Source organism: Rhea americana, unplaced genomic scaffold, assembly GCF_003343005.1.
Source record: "Rhea americana isolate MKP2758 unplaced genomic scaffold, rheAme1 scaffold_122, whole genome shotgun sequence".
Classification (NCBI taxonomy): domain Eukaryota; kingdom Metazoa; phylum Chordata; class Aves; order Rheiformes; family Rheidae; genus Rhea; species Rhea americana.
Genome location: NW_028185284.1, coordinates 2,343,566 through 2,359,672, shown reverse-complemented (window position 1 = coordinate 2,359,672; position 16,107 = coordinate 2,343,566). Strand labels below are relative to the sequence as shown.

Sequence of the window (16,107 nt, the reverse complement as noted above, 5' to 3'; positions counted from 1 at the left end):
CCCGCCCGCCCCCGGCCGCGCCGCCGCCGTGGGACGGGGAGCCGCGCCGGCCCTGGCACACAGGCGCTGCCCCCCGCGGGAGCGACGCAGGGCTGGACACATGCAGCTGCCTCCCCCGGCTCTCCCCGGGCTGCGGCTCACACAGGGGGTCGCAGGCGCTGTTGCGGCCTCCGGCAAGCAGGGTCCAGCGCGACCGGGCAGCGGCACAGGGAGCCCACTGGCACCGCACGGCTCCCTGGCCGCGGTGCTGGAGCTCCTGAAGACGTTTGCAGCTGAGTATCCYGGAGGCCTCGGGGACGGAGACAGCCCATGGGCTCAGCATGTGCCCCCGTCCCCCATGGCCTGGCAGTGCCCCTGGCCCCACTGCAGCCTCCTGCTTCCCCTCCCCACAGGTGGTGCGTGACAGCCACTCTGCCACAAGCCAAGGTCGAGGATTTGTAGCATGCTGTTGCAGAAGCAGCAGGTTACAACAGTTTGCTTTGTAAAATCAGCACTCAAGGTTTTACACTGTGCATTTCCTCTGTGCAAATTAAGTGCTCGTGGTTTGGGTTTGCTGTTTGAAAGGAACTGGAGAAAGCTTTTCAGTAGCAAAACCTAGGACTCAGGGCGAGCAGCCAGCCGTTACTCATCCCGGTCCCTCAGCCTGGCAGTGCACCCCGCTGTCCCTCAAGCTACCCCGAGGCTCGGAGGCTCAGTGGGGCCAGCCCTGGAAGAGGATGCGGCACACCCAGCCGATTGTTTGCTGGATGGCAGCAAGGTGTCGCGGGAGAGGAAGCCCAGGCTCCATTCTTGGCTTTCAGAGATGAGCAGTTAAAGCCCTGTGATCTCGTGGGTAGAAACAGAGTAACCAAGAACAAAGATAGGYAATGTTCTCTCTTTGTAACCGCAATCAAATTCAGGAGATTTGTCTTTGCTATAGGAAAGAATTTCATTTTCCTCTATGTTCTGCCAGACTGTCATTTGCAAAAACAGGACCTGTGACTTCATGCCTTGGTGTGCAAGCTGAACGAATCATAACCACAGTGCAACCTTTTCCAAAATCAGGGTGTACTGTGAGAGGATCTCCCAGCTTAGCATATCCCCTCCAAGTATGTGGTTGCTGMGTAGAAACCCGCTTCATCCCCAGCTGTGCCCAGAGGCCCTGGACAAGACCAGAGCCCTGACGTGGGACATACTGCACATGTCCATGGTTGCAGACAGTCTCTGAAGCACAGACAGTTAAGCAGCAATCCCATGGTTGTGTTACACGATGCGATGCCAGGCAGCGCCAACATTTTCAGGCAYCGGTAGTACCAAGCATTGCTCTATGCACATGTTTAGTCTTGTGCTCTTGTGCTCACCCCACTCCTGCTTGGTGGCACCCATGTGCACTCCCCACCCCTGCTCTCTCCATCCAAGGGSTGGCACAGAACACTGCTGCTGCTCATCCAGGGCCTGGGGGATGCTGAGAGAGCCTCGCTGAAGTCTGATGTGGCACAGTAGGGGAGTTTCTGGATGTCCACCATAGTGAGCCCCTCTCCTGGGACAGATCCCAGCTGTCCTGGCAAGATCAGACTTGAGGGAGGGCAGGGGATTAGTGGGAGGGACCCCTCTGCAGACTCTTTTGCCCAAAGCCCCAGAGCTGATGGGAAGGACAGAAGAGCCAAGAAAGATCTCGCGATGCTGGGGAGGCTGTTGAGCTCTGTGGCGGAAATGAGGCTCTCCAAAGAGGAGGAACAGCCGGGAGAGGCTAGTGGGAGGGAGATGGTGGGAGATCACAGATTGGACAAGCTGCCCAGGGAGGAGAGACACAATGGAGGGAAGTTACTGCGTGGCCAAGTGGGAGGCAGCACCCGCCTGTGACGCACCCCGTCCCCCGGCGCCCAGCGGTGACGTGTCACACTCACGGTTGTACGCAAGGGAGTGCTTTTGGTGAGGGGCAGGAAGGCATTTGTGGAACTCACTACTGCATGATCTCTCCGTGGTGGGTGACGTGGCTGGAGGAACAGGGCGGCAGGCCAGGGAAAGAGGGATGGAGAGAGCCATGGTCAAGGGGCAGAGGTCGTGCGTTGTTTCTTCCTGATCAAACAGAGGGATTTACTGCTGTTTGGGAGCTAGAGAGGGAAGGCAACGATTGATTTCRAACAGGGCCTGGACTGGTCTAAAAGAACGTGCTGACTTAAAGCAAAGGAGGGATGGAGCAGAGGGGAGCAGCTCTAGAGGAGGAGAGGGCAGTTCCATCCCCTGGAGCTACCGGGCCTCTGATTCAYTTTGTGCACAGGCTCAAATTCCATTTTTCATTCAGGTTTCCTTGCTGAGGAAGAGCCCATAAGCAAAACTCATCTCTATCCAGCAGTCTCCAGTGATTCCCAGGGAGGGTTTATTCAAATCCAAGTACTACCTGTTTTTCCATGGATTCTCTGTCCCGTTCAGGATCAGACAGGAAAACTGTTCCCTCTGGAGAACCCTGGATATGCTCTGGTTTCCTCTCCTTCCTGACATCTTTTTCCATTTCTCCTTTTCACCCACTTCAGTCATCTCCCCTTATGCTCTTCATCCTTCTCTATCCACCTGCTGGCATCAACAAGGAAATTGGGCATGCTGATCAGCATCACCGTTGTGTCTGGAGTAAGATTCACRGGGGCCAGAGAGCTGACTCCTTTCAGAGGCGCTGATGGTGGCTGCCTGCAGACTCAGGCAGAGCTCACCGCATCCTGGCTCCATCTACAGCACTGGTACAGCTACAGTGGTCTCTGGGCCTGGTGGCCCGGCTGTGTGATGTGATGGTGTTGGGCTGTTCCCACTTTGTCTCAGAGCTGGGGCAGCTCCTCTCGCCTGCCATAAAAGCGAAGTGTGAGTGCAGCGTTCCCATGGGACATCAACCAACCCGCTCACTCTCCCTTCTGCCTCTCATGTAAGGGCAGAGTGAGGGTGCAAGGGAGAGCAGGAGCCACAGCCACAGCATGGCAGACAGTCAGGAGCAGGGACAAGGCTTCCCCATGAGCTGTGCAGTAGGAGCACTTGCTCTGCAGCACTTCTGCCAGGAGCACATGCTGCAGCTGCCCCTGGCTGTAGGCAGAGAGCTCCAGAAGCTGCTTGGCCACCAGGGACTTTGCAGGAGCCTCTGTCATGTGCTCTATGGGCAGCTGGTGTTGGAGATGCTGGAAGCTCTTGCTGGCTATGGCAGTGAGGGACTTCTCCATTGCACAAGCACTCTCCAGTGCCAAGAATGCTGTGGCCAGCCATGGATCTGGTAAATAAATCAAAATACCAGTACTTGTGCAGTGCAGCCTCCAGTGAGGGTCTCTTCCACTACATGTGCAACAGCACACAGGCCAGGAACCTGTCTTGCTTTCGTAGATGAGTAACTTCTGCCCACAACCTCTCCTTAGTCCTCAAGCCTGTCCCTCCAGCCGTTACTGGATGATTACACCTGAGTAAGCGTGTGTGGGGGATTCTCGCTTCTCAGCTGTTTCTTCTCTGATTTCTGCACCAGTGACACCAGACACAGTGCTGCTAAGGCAAACGGTATGAGGGAGCCATCCAGAGAAAGAGGATGTTTGTGGGTGACTGGTAAGGCCTTGTCTGGTCACACCAGGGTCTCCGTGCAGGCCCTGTTGGGATGCACCCACCCCACTGGCCTTTTCTTGCAGAGGTGGCAATGAGCACTGATGAAGCGCATAGATGTGGGGGCCTTTCACCCCATCTAGGGAAGGACAGGCTTTCCCAGTAAGTGGGATGGCGGTTACACCTGCCTGGCCCTCACTGACTTGCAACAACCAGACTTGAAGACTTGTGCTGAGCACGATGAACCCAGGTGTCTGGGAACCCCTGTTTTTCAGGAAAGGCTTTACAGACCACTGGTGAAGGCATGTTTCTTCTGTGCAGGTGCCAGTGATCCTGAAAATTTCTCATTTCTGCTGTGTGTTGGCTTGCCCTGTGTGGTTGTGCCAGTCCTAGGGAAGCTGTTTGGGGTTGTGTGCAGAGTTTGGGTTCCTGGGGGACAAAAAGGGCAATAGCAGTGCAYCTTCTTGCCACTCCACCTCCTTGCTGCGATTCTGCTGATACCCCTGGAGCAGAGCTTTGCTGATAGCCAGAAAGCCTCTCGGGCCCTACCAGAGCCCTTGCCTGGCCGCACGGCATGACACGTTTCACCGTGTGCAATAAAATCGGCATTTTCAAGGCGACAACGCTCAGCCGCGAACACGACTAGCTGCAAGAGCCGGGCAGCGAGGCGCCCCGCCTGCCCCGCTGCTGGGGGGAGCGGAGACCCCCCCTCGGGCTCCCGCCCGGACAGCGGCTGCTGGCTGGGACCCCCAGGCCACCCTGGGCTCCTGCCTGGGACCCCGGCCGGTCCCCTCGTGGGATACGCCACCGCCACCTACCGGCAAGCGCACCGGGACGGGCACGGGACAGGTCTCGCTCCGTCCCCGCCGCTGCCTGCCGGGGGGACTCTGCGTCCGGTTTCGGCTGCTTTTAGGGGATACCCCCCCCGGCCGGCCCCGTGCGAGGCCGGGACCCAGGAGGGTGCAGAGCGGGCGTGCAGGACTGCGCCTCGCTGCTGGCCGCCTGCCGCGGGGCTGGGGGCGGCGGCGCGGCGCGGCGCGGCGGGACGGGACGGGACGGGCGGACCGCTCGCGTTTGCTCCGCGCAGCCGGCGTCTCCCCGAGGCCCCGCGGAGCTGGGCGAGGGGAGGAAGCGGCAGGCACCCGGCGTCGCACAGCCGCGCCTGGGAGAGCTGGGGACAGGAGCCGGCCTCCTCTGCGTCCCGCTAGCCGCCCTGTTTGGTGACTTGTGTTTTACTCGGTGGAGTACAAACGTCCAACAAGCCTTTGCCAGAGCCCCCAGTGGTCGTCGGCACCGATTCGCCTCGCCGTCCCACAGCAACGCGTGGCTCTGAGCACCGCGCCCGGCGCCAGCAGCCCCCCGGCCGAAGGGCCCTGCGGCCCAGCACCGCCCCAGCCTCTGGCCACTGCATTCGGCCCCGCAAGTCCTTGTCCCAAGGACATCKCGCAGGCTGCGGTGCCCAGCGCCTCACGCCTGTTACCGCTGCGGCCTCACCAGAGGGAGCTGTGTCCCTGCTGCAGGCACAGCCCAGTTCCCTAATCCCTCGCCTTTTTATAGCCATTGGCAATGCCCAGTGCCCAGAACACCCAAAGGTGCCAGGAGACAGAGAAGCAGGCTGCTTGGGTTTACATTTCTCCCAGCACCTGCCTTGCTCTGCCAGACATGGCCTATGCATGGCCAGGAGATGCTTATATTAGCCCTTGTGTCATATATGTCCCGTGGGAGCTGCAGGGTTTCTCCGGGCTGYGCATGGTGGTGAGAGCAGTAGGTACAGTGCAGGGAGATAGGGCTGGAGCCCCCCAGTCTCCAGGGTCTGGACAGCCCTTGGCTTTTCTGAAAGCYGTCCCTGGGCAGGCTCTAGTGGCACGGCACACCTAAGCCGTCCCCACCGTCTCGGCCTTGGGACAGTGCTCACACTCAGGTCTGCTGCAGTGCTCCTGCACCCTGCTGCTGTCTCCTGTGCTGTCCCCCCCCATCCAGCCCCAGTGAGCCCAGGAGCAGCTCTTTGCACCCTCTGCCAGGCCCCAGTGTGCCGCTCCGGCTGTTTTGATCCCAGCTCCAGCCAGGTGAAAACCTCTCTGTTCCACGTTGCTGTAGGAATCTGACACACAACCCTGCACTGACTATGAGTATTATTAACGTCTCCCCATCCAACCGATGTGATCCAGACATACTAAGGACAGTGCCAGCTCAGCAAGGGCAGGGGGTGTTTTTTTTCTGGTAACTCCTTAGTGAAGAAAAAAGAAAAAAGAAACAAGAAACAAGAAAAAAGAAAAAAGAAAAAAGAAAAAAGAAAGAAAGAAAGAAGAGAAGAGAAGAGAAGAGAAGAGAAGAGAAGAGAAGAGAAGAGAAGAGAAAAGAGAAGAGAAGAGAAGAGAAAAGCATATTTCAGACTCTGCTTTCCCACTACCTGGACTTGCCTGCCTCCTTGCAGGGGTGCAGTGCACAGCGGGGCTCGGGGAGCCTGGTACCAGCACAGCCAGGGGTTGTCTCAGGGCTGTTTTACCCCAGGCACTGACACGGCTCAGAAGACGCTTTCCCAGAGCCCACCAGCAGCAGCGTCTGGTCTGTGTCCAGGCAGCCTCGGCTCACGAGTTTACCACTGCCGTAAGGACYGTGGGGTCATGAGAACTTGTATAAGTTTATTGGGGTCTGGCAGAGCCCTGAGCGATCCCAGAGCCAGAGCAGGCGGGAGCTGGAGGGAGGCTGGGAGCGTACCTCCGCGCTGCCGCAGCTCCGGCCACCCCTCCCGGCGGAGCGGCCGCCGGGCTGGAGGCGTCCCTCGCTGCTGTGCTCCAAAATGGGATCCTCCTCGGCCTGCCCCCGGCACCAACGGTAGGACACGGCCCCAGGCGGCAGTCGGACATGAGAAGGAAAGGCAGCAAATCCCTGGCCCCTCCAGATGTGGCTAAGGATGCTGCRGGGAGCTGAGGAGAAAATGGATTGTCTCCAAAACTCTGGTGGGCTGAGGGTGGCTTCCTTGCTGCAAGCCAAAAATAGCCTTTTTCTTCAGAAGAGGCTGTAGGAGGGATCTCACATGCAGCACAGCCAAATACCTAGGATACCACAGGACAGGCCTGGAGTAGCGTGGCTTCCTGGAGGCTTTATCGAACTTTGGAAAGGCAACAGCCACAGCAGAAACGGCTAACAACTCCCTTCCCCTCTGGACATCTTGCCATGCCAAAGGCACCCACGTGCTCACAAGGGGACACCCCCAACCGGGCAGAGCCAGGCAAGCAAAGTGGGAAGCCCATGCCAGGCCTCCCCTGCCCAAAGGCAGAGGCCAGGGCCCCGGGGTCCCGCTCAGCATCTCTCGCTGCATCATCCACCCGGCAAGCAGGAGACGTGCACAGCTCAAACCTGGCGGGCAGCAGCCTGAYCTGGGCGTGCAATGTCCAGAAAGGTGCATGAGGTACCCGGGAAGACTGAGCCCTAGGGGCGGGCAGAAGCCCTTAGGGAAGGCAAATCCCTTGGCTGCAGGCAGGTGCTGTGCATTTGAGGGAAGCCAGACGACATGCTGGATCTGGAGGCATGGGATCCCAGGCTGGTGGCTCACTTGCAGGTGCCTGGACACCCCCTAACACTGTTTATGCACTAGCTGTGCTGGAGAAGTGCCTCAAAATYAGATGGGTACTGACTTAGTATGAACAAGCCTCACACTAAGAGAGGTGATAAAGATGAGGCTTTTCATCCACCTAAGAGGACATGGACATATCCACCCAGACATGGAGGTGCACCTTGACAAGGAGAAACACCAGAGGACCTACCAAAGCCCAAGTCAACACAACGAAATACAAATCTGAAAGCAGCAGTTGGAAATATTTTTTATGGAAGCGCCTGGAGATCCACCCTCATGGGACTCTGAGCTGCCCCTTGCCTGCAACGGGCACCTGAGACTGTGGTGTCGCTTGGAGCCCACCAGCCTCGGCAGCCCCGTCGTTGAAGGGGCTGCACCAGTGGCTCAGGTTCAGGAGGAAGCAGGAGAGATGCAAGAGCAGCCAAGCATTGGCTGCTTCTGGCTGAGCTGATCTCGATGCAGGGACATYCCAGCAGGCTCTGCTACCATGGGAGCTCTCCTCTTGCACGTCCGTATGCCCTAAAAGTGGGGCTGGCTCAGAGCAAGAGGGCAGGAGCAGCCTTTGCCACACAGTCTGGGAGACGGAGAATAACCCAGATCCATGTCAGTGTAATGGCATTATTGAGGAGGGAGTAGCAGATACTGCAGATCTTACCCAGACCCTGGGAGCTGTTGTGGCACCAGAAACAGAGTCCACAGCAAGAAGGAGCATGAAACAGAAATGATGCCTCGTCACCTGCCTCCCAGGGGAATAGTGCAATGGGTGACCTGAGCCTTGGGCACGAGGAGAGCGATGTAAACCGACTTCTGAGCACCTTGGCTACTGAATACAGGGTTTCCCATGCTGGCTGCATGCGCATGGAGCTTATGGTTGAAGCAGTCTCATGGGGGCAGGAAAGCTCCTGGGTCCTTAACCCTGCCAGGCACCTTCATTCCCACCCATGAGAGTCTGCACATGGTCCCAGAGCTGGCTGCTGATCTGTGGCAGAGATTCAGCACAGGGGATGGAAGTGGCAGCGGGACAGGGGATTTTTCTAGTCTTCCATGGCTTGGTCTAAGCTGTGRTGGATATCTGGAAACTCCCTGGTGGGGTGTGGGGACGTTCCCATCCCAGCATCACTCATGTCCTCCACAGCGTGCAGACCCTACCATGGGGCACTGCCGCCACGTGGGCTGCTGCTGCCCTCACCGAGCCGGGCTCTGACTGCTCCTCCATAAACTGGCAAAGCCCCAGGAAACTTGAAAGGCCCCATCCCTGTCAGGGATTGCCTGGGACAACCACTTACAGGACCAGCTTCTCYATGCTGGGCAGACTTATAATATCCTAGTTCCCGCGAGTCTCGCTCCCTCCCCCAGCACTTCTCTGGGCAGTCATTCCTGGAAACATCTCTCTGCTCATTCTGGAGTCACCTTCAATCATGCCTTTGCCTGTTAATATTTATAGAGCTTCTCCCAGAGGCTCATGGATTTAATTGTGTGACTCTCCCCAGACCCTGCCCGTGTTTATACCTTTCCCTCCAAGGTGCCTGTAATCACCCTGATCCGTGGTGAGGGCCGGAGGCGACACTGCAGCTCTGCTCACCGGGAACAAATTTCCGCCTCTGCACAGGGAGGCCCATCCTTGCAGAGCTCAGTCATACCGGTCTTCTGCTGCCTCGCTCCTGGCAAACTCCAATCTAATGCACTGCCTGCTAATCCTCCGTTGGTCTCTCCCAGCCATTTCTGCTTCTCGGATTTCTCCCTCTTGGGTGGAGGAGTAGCAGAGCTGCCAAATCTTGCAATACTCAGGCTATTTCTTAAAGCCCCAGCTCCTGAAACAGTGGGAAAACTGGAGGTTCCCCACTTCTGGTGCATTTGGTTTCTTTAAGCAGTTTCTAATCCTCCTGGCTGAGCAGAAAAAGCAGGGAGCATGAGCCTGCAGCCCATGCCAGGGAGGAGAGGGCAGGCACACAACCAAGGCATGAGGCACAATGAGACAGCTCCAGGCCATGAAGCTGCAGCCCTGCAGCAGTGGCCTCCCTGCGCCGCGGGGGCAGTTGGACCTACTGGGCAGCTGTGGGCACACTCAAATTCCCACCTGAGTGCAATCTGCATTAGAAACCAGAAGAGAGAGCCTTAGAAGAAACATAGAGCTAGGTATGGGATGGGGCTTGCTGTAGCGGTGTTGAGCACACACATCTGCAGTGCAGAAGGCATCTTAGAAAGCCCCGTGTTGGCCGCTAGCAGAGCATCACCCACGGCAGGGCCCCCTTTGCTGGCTGCCCCTACCAAGCTCGGCCTCCTACTCCTTACCCGGGCACCAGTTCCACAGCTTTGCAGTGGCAGGAAAACCCCTCTTTGCCCTGGCCCCAGCAGGCAAAGTGGGGTCTGGCTGGGTGCAGCCCTCCTCCTTGCAGGATAGAACAGGCCGGAGAATCCGCTGGAACAGCCCCAAGCTGACATAGATGCAAACAGACATCACATACCACAGCTGTGAACACATTTCCTCCAGGGAGTTATTTTGGGCATGGCATTGTGGGATAGATGTCCCTCCTCCAGGCACTGTGGGGTGTGCACAACCACCTTGGGCTCTGCCCGGCTCCAAGGCGTGAGCCCCACCATAGCACAGCATCCATCCAGCACAAGCACGTGGCTCCAGCCTGGATAGCTCCGTTGTCCTGTCGTGTTTGAAGCCTCCTCAAAAGGATTACCTAGATCTCCTGCCATTGGGCATCTGGTTAGAGCCTGGCATCCTGTGCCGGCGCTCGACTCAACAGGAACAGAGGTTCAGGTCCAGGAAGTTCAGAACAACTAAAACAATCCTTCGGTGCTCAGCACACAAGCTGGCAATGTTGGCTTTGAAGTCCAGAGCTCAGTAGCACTCTAAAAGTAGTCGGCATTAACACAGCTAGCAAAACCAAAAATAATAAAAAAAAAAGTATTAATTATTACTAGATCAGAAAAGACATTAGCACTCTAAGTAACTGTTCTGGAAGAGTTTTAAACAGTTGCACTAATCACGGCACAAACTAGTCTTGTTATTCAAAACCAGGAGGCAAAAGCTCTGGTGAGCCCCAAACCTATGCAAGCRAGGTGCAGAGACCCCCTTGATGGTCTTCCAGACGTCAGCATGATTCCTGGACTGCCCTCAGCACACATGACCCAGCATCTCTCCTGCCTTGGTGCTGCTCAGAGAGGTCTGGAGGCGTCTTGAGGATCCACGGGTACTCACAGGACCCACAGTCCCCACTGTTCCAGTAGGGTGGCAACCCRTATCTGAGACAGGTGACATGCCATAAGCCCTTGCTTTGCCTTCACCCTGTAAGCAAAAATGCCAAGACCTTCCCAGACCACAGCAGTGAAGGTGGCAGGAATCTGTTTACCACAGGTCCATCATGAACCTGAGAGCCAAGTGTCCCCAAAATGCCCTGGCTGCACTTTCCCACACTCCTCTCCTGCCTCCCCTCATACACATCCTCCCTGGTGGCAGCACCCCATGAGCACCCCACTCTGAGCTGCCAGAGCAGGTCCAAACAGTCCCCTCTCTACCCGCTGCAGATTTGAAGCCCAGAGGGCTACACAGGGGGCTGGCACTAGAGAGGTTATTTTCCCRCATGATGATTCCCTTGATCACTCAGGGGGGCTCAGCCTTCCCTAAGGCCAGAAAGGCAAGTCCTGCTCAGCACCTTAAAGCCCTGCTCATCTCAGGACACAGCTTGGACATCTCCAGGGCAGCCAGGCCAGGCCGGGCAGGCCCACTCCTCCCACCACCCACTCCAGCCCCCCTTTTCCCTGTCACCTTCCAGACCCTGCCTCCATTTCACCGCGGCTCAGCTCCTACATCCTGTTTCCCCTTGGAGGCCCATCTCCCAGCCACTGCCTTCTCCACTGCCGCTATTTTCCCTCTCAGCATCCCCCCTGCCTTTTCCCCTTAACCCTTGTCAGACCCTCACAGTCCCAGCTCCCTCAGGGCAGAGAACAGGATGGCCTCATGGACATAGGATTCAGGACCATCTGAACCTCCTCCTGCAGTTTAATGCCTCTCCCCACATACCCCCAAACCCTGCAGTCAGCCATCAAGGCCAGCCCAGTTGCAGCCTTGCCAGGGCCACTGGTTTGTTCCCAGACTGGCAGGTCTGTGCAGGGACCTCCTGTTGCAGAGCTGGCATGCAGCATGAAAAAGGCCTAGGAAGGGAGGCAGATGCCAGCTGGGGAAAGTCAGGCTGCTTCCCAGCTGCGCTGTATGGCCAATAGTGTCCTCCTCCTTGGGAGAGGAGGCAAGCTGGGGAGTTACTGCCTGTGACAACGGACCTGACATAGCACATGACTCTCAGCATCACCCCTCTAGACACTAAGCTGCTCTGATCAGCTGTATCCAGCTTCACAACACCAGTCAGTATATCTTGGGGTTGCACCAGTGCCTACTTTGTTACATGACACAGCTCCTAGAAGCCTGGCCCAACRGAGGGGTAAGCAAAGAGCACTGCCTTTCTCACTGTCTTTCCTCCACCATCTAACACCTTCCTCCCTCAAATTCCTGCGAAGGGCTGCAAAATACATTTCTCATCCTTTGTGCATGAGCCTCCACTGAGCAYATCACCCAGTCTGTCTCCCTCCTGCTCCACAGTCTCCAGTGAGTTGTTTCAAACACGCCACCTTAACAAGAAGCACTACAAAAGAGCCCAGCACTGGGCACAGAGAGAAAGGTCCCACACTAGTGCTGAAACTGGGCCCTTCAAGAGTAAAAAGGGGACATGACAATAGAGCAGAACTGTTTTTATTGGAGGTGTCAAGAGCAGGAACAATAACAAACCTACAGACTCCCCTCCTCAAGTGCCATCCTTCCCCACCCACCACCACCAGGGCAGTCAGCATCATGTGTGCGTGCTACAAGACAACGGCAAGGCTTATACKTTGCTTCAGCCAAAAGCCAGACAGCAGCCCTCAGCATCCTAGGCAGTGCTGCTGCCCCTTCCATGGTGACTGCGAGCTCAGCTTTACCCCGCTAGTGGTAGTGCAGGACATTCACCTTCCCCTCCAAGAATGGGTGAGCTTCGCATTAGAGGAGGTTTTTGTTAAGAGRAGGACAGGAGCACAGCTCCACTGAAGTGCAAGGGGAGGCAACCTGGGCTGTAGCTCCCAGCAGGATCTCTCTGAGATGAGATGAGAGCACAGGCTGTGCAGCCTGAGCAGAGCTGCAGCAGCCACAGGCAAGAAATGGCATTGCTAAACCCAGAAGGGCTTTGCTGCCCCCTCTCTTCAGCACAAACCAAACCAAAATGCAGAGGGTCAGAAGACAAACCAGGAGGGGAGGTGAAGCAGGTCTGGAATAGGGTTCAGCTCTGGCTCACTTCCCAGCCCGACGCTCCTCCTGGCGCTTGGTGAGGATATATTTGAAGAACTCGTACACAGACCAGGCAATTGCTGTGGAGGGCATCTGATAAATGACTCTAGCCTGGACCCCTCTGAAGTAGGCAGTCACACCRCCCACTTGGTATACCGTCCTGAAGGCATTGGCCATGCCTGTGATGTGTCCACTGATGTTGGAGCTCAAGGCCAGAGACTCCTGGGTGTTGAGCAGCGTTTTGCAAACGTCCAAAGGTGTAGTGGCAGCAGCAGCTACAGCCCCCGCGCAGGCCCCGGAGACCATGTGGGAGCTTGGGTTGTACTGTCTGTGGGGGTTGAGCTGCTCTTGCAAGAACTCGTAGGTCATGAAGTGAATGGCTTGGAAGGGGATGTTCATGGTGAGCTGGGTGGTGTAGCTGCGATAGAAAGCTCCAGCCCCTTCGTTGCGCCACACAGTCCGTACACAGTCCGTCACACACTGGTAAGGCGAGTTGTACATCTGCATCCTCTGTTTGACCACTTGGGACAGCCAACAGCAGCCAGCAAGGACCCAGACACAGAGAGGAACAGGGGAGAAAAAGGGTAAGTGTGAAGCCAGGCTTCCTGCAAACACCTTGGAGTTTGCTTAAGAGCTGATGACTGACAACTCTGACCAGCAATGTCCTGTATGCCCCCAGGCAGGATTGTAGCTATTTAGATCTGTGSGAGGCATCACCGTAACACACAACATAACCATCACCTGCAAACCCTGCGGCTACTACAGCCTGTTCTAGTAAACATCCTCACCTTGAGGCATACGCACCGAAGATCCAATGTGCACACCTCCCCCACTCCCAAGTGGCCAACTTCCCCCCATCCACTACTGCAGATCTACTATGCAGCCAAAAGAACCTCTCCTATATTTATTCTGGCGTTTTCCAGATAGATCTCCAGATCTGTATTAACCTGTCACTCCTTAGCCACCCCCTCTCCCAGTCCAGAAAGGCTGGAGCACACTGCAGAGACAGGCTGCAAGGAAATGTTACCAGCCATTGCTGAAACACAGGCACAGGGGAAAAAAACAGACACCCAGCTTATTCACCAAAAACACCCAACAGCAAACCAGAGGAGCCCAGAAGGCAGCCTACTGCTGTCCTGCCTCCACCTATCTCACAGGGCGACTATAAGGAGCTAAACGCAATGTGATTACAACAAATACTACAGTTGTGATAAGAAGAGGTGCTTCAGGGAAGGAATGACAACAGTTCAGCCAAAGCAACTGCTTGTTCCTTAGAGTTACAACCATGCTGTGGGAAAGCAGGAGGCCTTGCTGGCTGCAGCGGTCCAAAGCCTTGCTATGGTCCTCCTGAAGAGAGGAAGGGCATTCACCTATCTCCTTCTCAGAGCTTCAAGGATAGCCCTACACAAACAAGGCAGTTGCTGAGCTCAAATCAGTTGAGCCTGCCCTGAAATAACTTAGGTAGGGCTAAAAAGTTCCTAGGTACTGTTCAGGTTATCAGWGTGTGTGATGTTTGCCCTGAGAGCTGCTATCGATGGCTATTTCAGTTCTTGATTCTCCTGTGGTCACAAGCCTTCCAATGTCGAGAAAAACAAACATTTGTGATTGTCAGTGATGTGACACAGTGAGGTGTCACTATTCCCCCTTCCTCCCACCATATTCATAAACTGCAATTGTAATTCTTTTCTGCCTTTTTCGTATCAGGTATAACAAAACTAATCCCTTCCAGACACTTCATAAGACGMGATCTCCCATCTCCTGACTTCTCTAACATGCCTTTTGCATCTCATCATTTCTTTTCCTCCCTGAACACAGAAGCCCAGATCACATCRCATCTTACAAAGGAGATCTCACCACAGTAATGCCTGGTTTCCCTGCCATTCCCCTAGAATGACTTCCTCAAAAGTCAAGCTCACATCTCTCTCTTGCTTCCTCTACTGCTCCTAGGCTGGGGTTTGCTGCACTTCCCAGAACAAATCGCTCCTGCCTACCCTACTCTGTAACTGTCTCCCTAAACAGGTCTCCCAGCCCCTGAAGTATCCTTGCAGTCAGGTGAGCAGCAAGGAAAATACCCTCTGGTGCCACAGACACGACCGGAGCAGCCTGGCAACTCCCACTCCTAGACCCTCCAGGGAGGACAGGATCATCGTTACCTTCTGCAGGGTTCATCGCCGCATCGTGGAGCAACGTTGCTACACACCCGGCTGCACCTGCAAAACAAGAACTGCCACATGTGAGGGGAGGTGGAGGCGAGAGACCCCGGGGCTCCACAACCCCGAGTCCCCCGCCAAAGCAAAGGAGGAGTCCCCCGGAAAAGAGTGAGATGCAAAGGCAGCCTCCATCTCCTGTCCAAGACGAGGGTCAGTCCTCAGCAATTCCCACTTAAAAAGAGCTCAGCAAAGAGAGCGAGAAGAGTACAACAGTCTATCAGGTCCTGCAGGCCAGCTGGGACTCARGTCAGTCCCAGCCCTTGCTGGACAGGAGAATGCCACCAACTCACAGGGATCCCACAGGACAGTAAGTGTCACTGTGTCCCATGGCCCACAACAAGGAAAAACTGGACATTGCTGCAAACCTGCTGAGGGCTGGACATGCCCTACTCTCCCCTTGTTCCCAGGCTTTCCCAACACAGCAGCCCACTGAGACAAGAAGAGTCATAGGCACCACAGCAATAAGGTCTCCAAAACCACATGGACTCCTGGCCCGTGCTCCACACCACCAACCCACGCGACCACGGTTGGTCCCAGCTCATCTGTAGGCAGCTCTCATCCACCGGCATCCTTCTGAGCCAGGGGCTGGCCACTAACCTGCTTCAAGCCAGATACCTGGGAACAGCTCAGACAGGCGCAGGACCCGGTGGAGGCACAACCAGCACTTCACCCTGCCCGGCGCCAGGCCGGCGGGGAGGGGTGGCGTGGCACCGCAGCACTGCGCAGCAAGCTAGCGGCTGGAAAGAGGACAGGGCTTTAGGACATCTGTGGCATCTCGACCCGACTGGCCCAGAGCAGCAGCACTAACGCCCTAAGGCCAACGTACTGAGTGCTTACCCCATCCGCACCAACACTTCCGCCTCGCTGCCAGACGTGCTTGCTGGGCTGGGTGGGACCTCCCTACAGCACGCAAGGCTCTGGATCTTCCCTCCCCGGCCCCCCCGAGGCGCTCAGCCCCCGTCCCGCAGGCTGGCCATGCCGGCCGGGGCCCCGGGCTGCCGCCCACCCTGCACCCAGGCGCGCGGAGGGCGGCCACAGGGCAGCCCGTGCCCGGCGGCGCCCGGGAGAAGGGTGGCCGGCGGGCAGCCCCGGTGGCACCCAGGGGCCCTCCCAGGGGCGCAGGGGAGCGGCGCGGAAGGACCAGTACCATTGGCCACATGGCTATTGCCCCCCGCATGGATAACATCGCTCAGTGTCTTTTTTAACTTTTCATAGCAGGCAAAATAGAGGGCGTGGGCCGGGCCGGCGCCGGTGGCGGTGATGTTCATGCCCCGCATGGGCCTCCAGACGCCCTCGGTCTGCACGATGCGCCACAGGGCCTCCAGCACGTTGCGGTAGCGGGCGGCGGGTTCCGGCTGCAGGCTCTGCATCCGCGTCTGAAACCGAAAGAAACGGGGCCGCTCGGTCTCTGCCGGCCCGCCAGGGCCTCGGCGGGGACCCCCGGGGGGGGA

At 56.9% G+C, this 16,107-nt stretch overlaps 1 protein-coding gene across 1 annotated transcript; it reads right to left on the bottom strand.

Moving 5' to 3' along the window:
• Positions 1-11,863: 11,863 nt before the first annotated feature.
• On the bottom strand, positions 11,864-16,057 carry SLC25A28 (solute carrier family 25 member 28). Its single transcript, XM_085325750.1, has 3 exons — positions 15,804-16,057; positions 14,600-14,656; positions 11,864-12,967 (listed from the first exon to the last, which is right to left on the bottom strand). Exons 1-3 carry the CDS (start codon positions 16,024-16,026, stop codon positions 12,450-12,452), a joined length of 798 nt encoding a protein of 265 aa, XP_085181876.1. The 5' UTR covers positions 16,027-16,057; the 3' UTR covers positions 11,864-12,449.
• Positions 16,058-16,107: the final 50 nt, after the last annotated feature.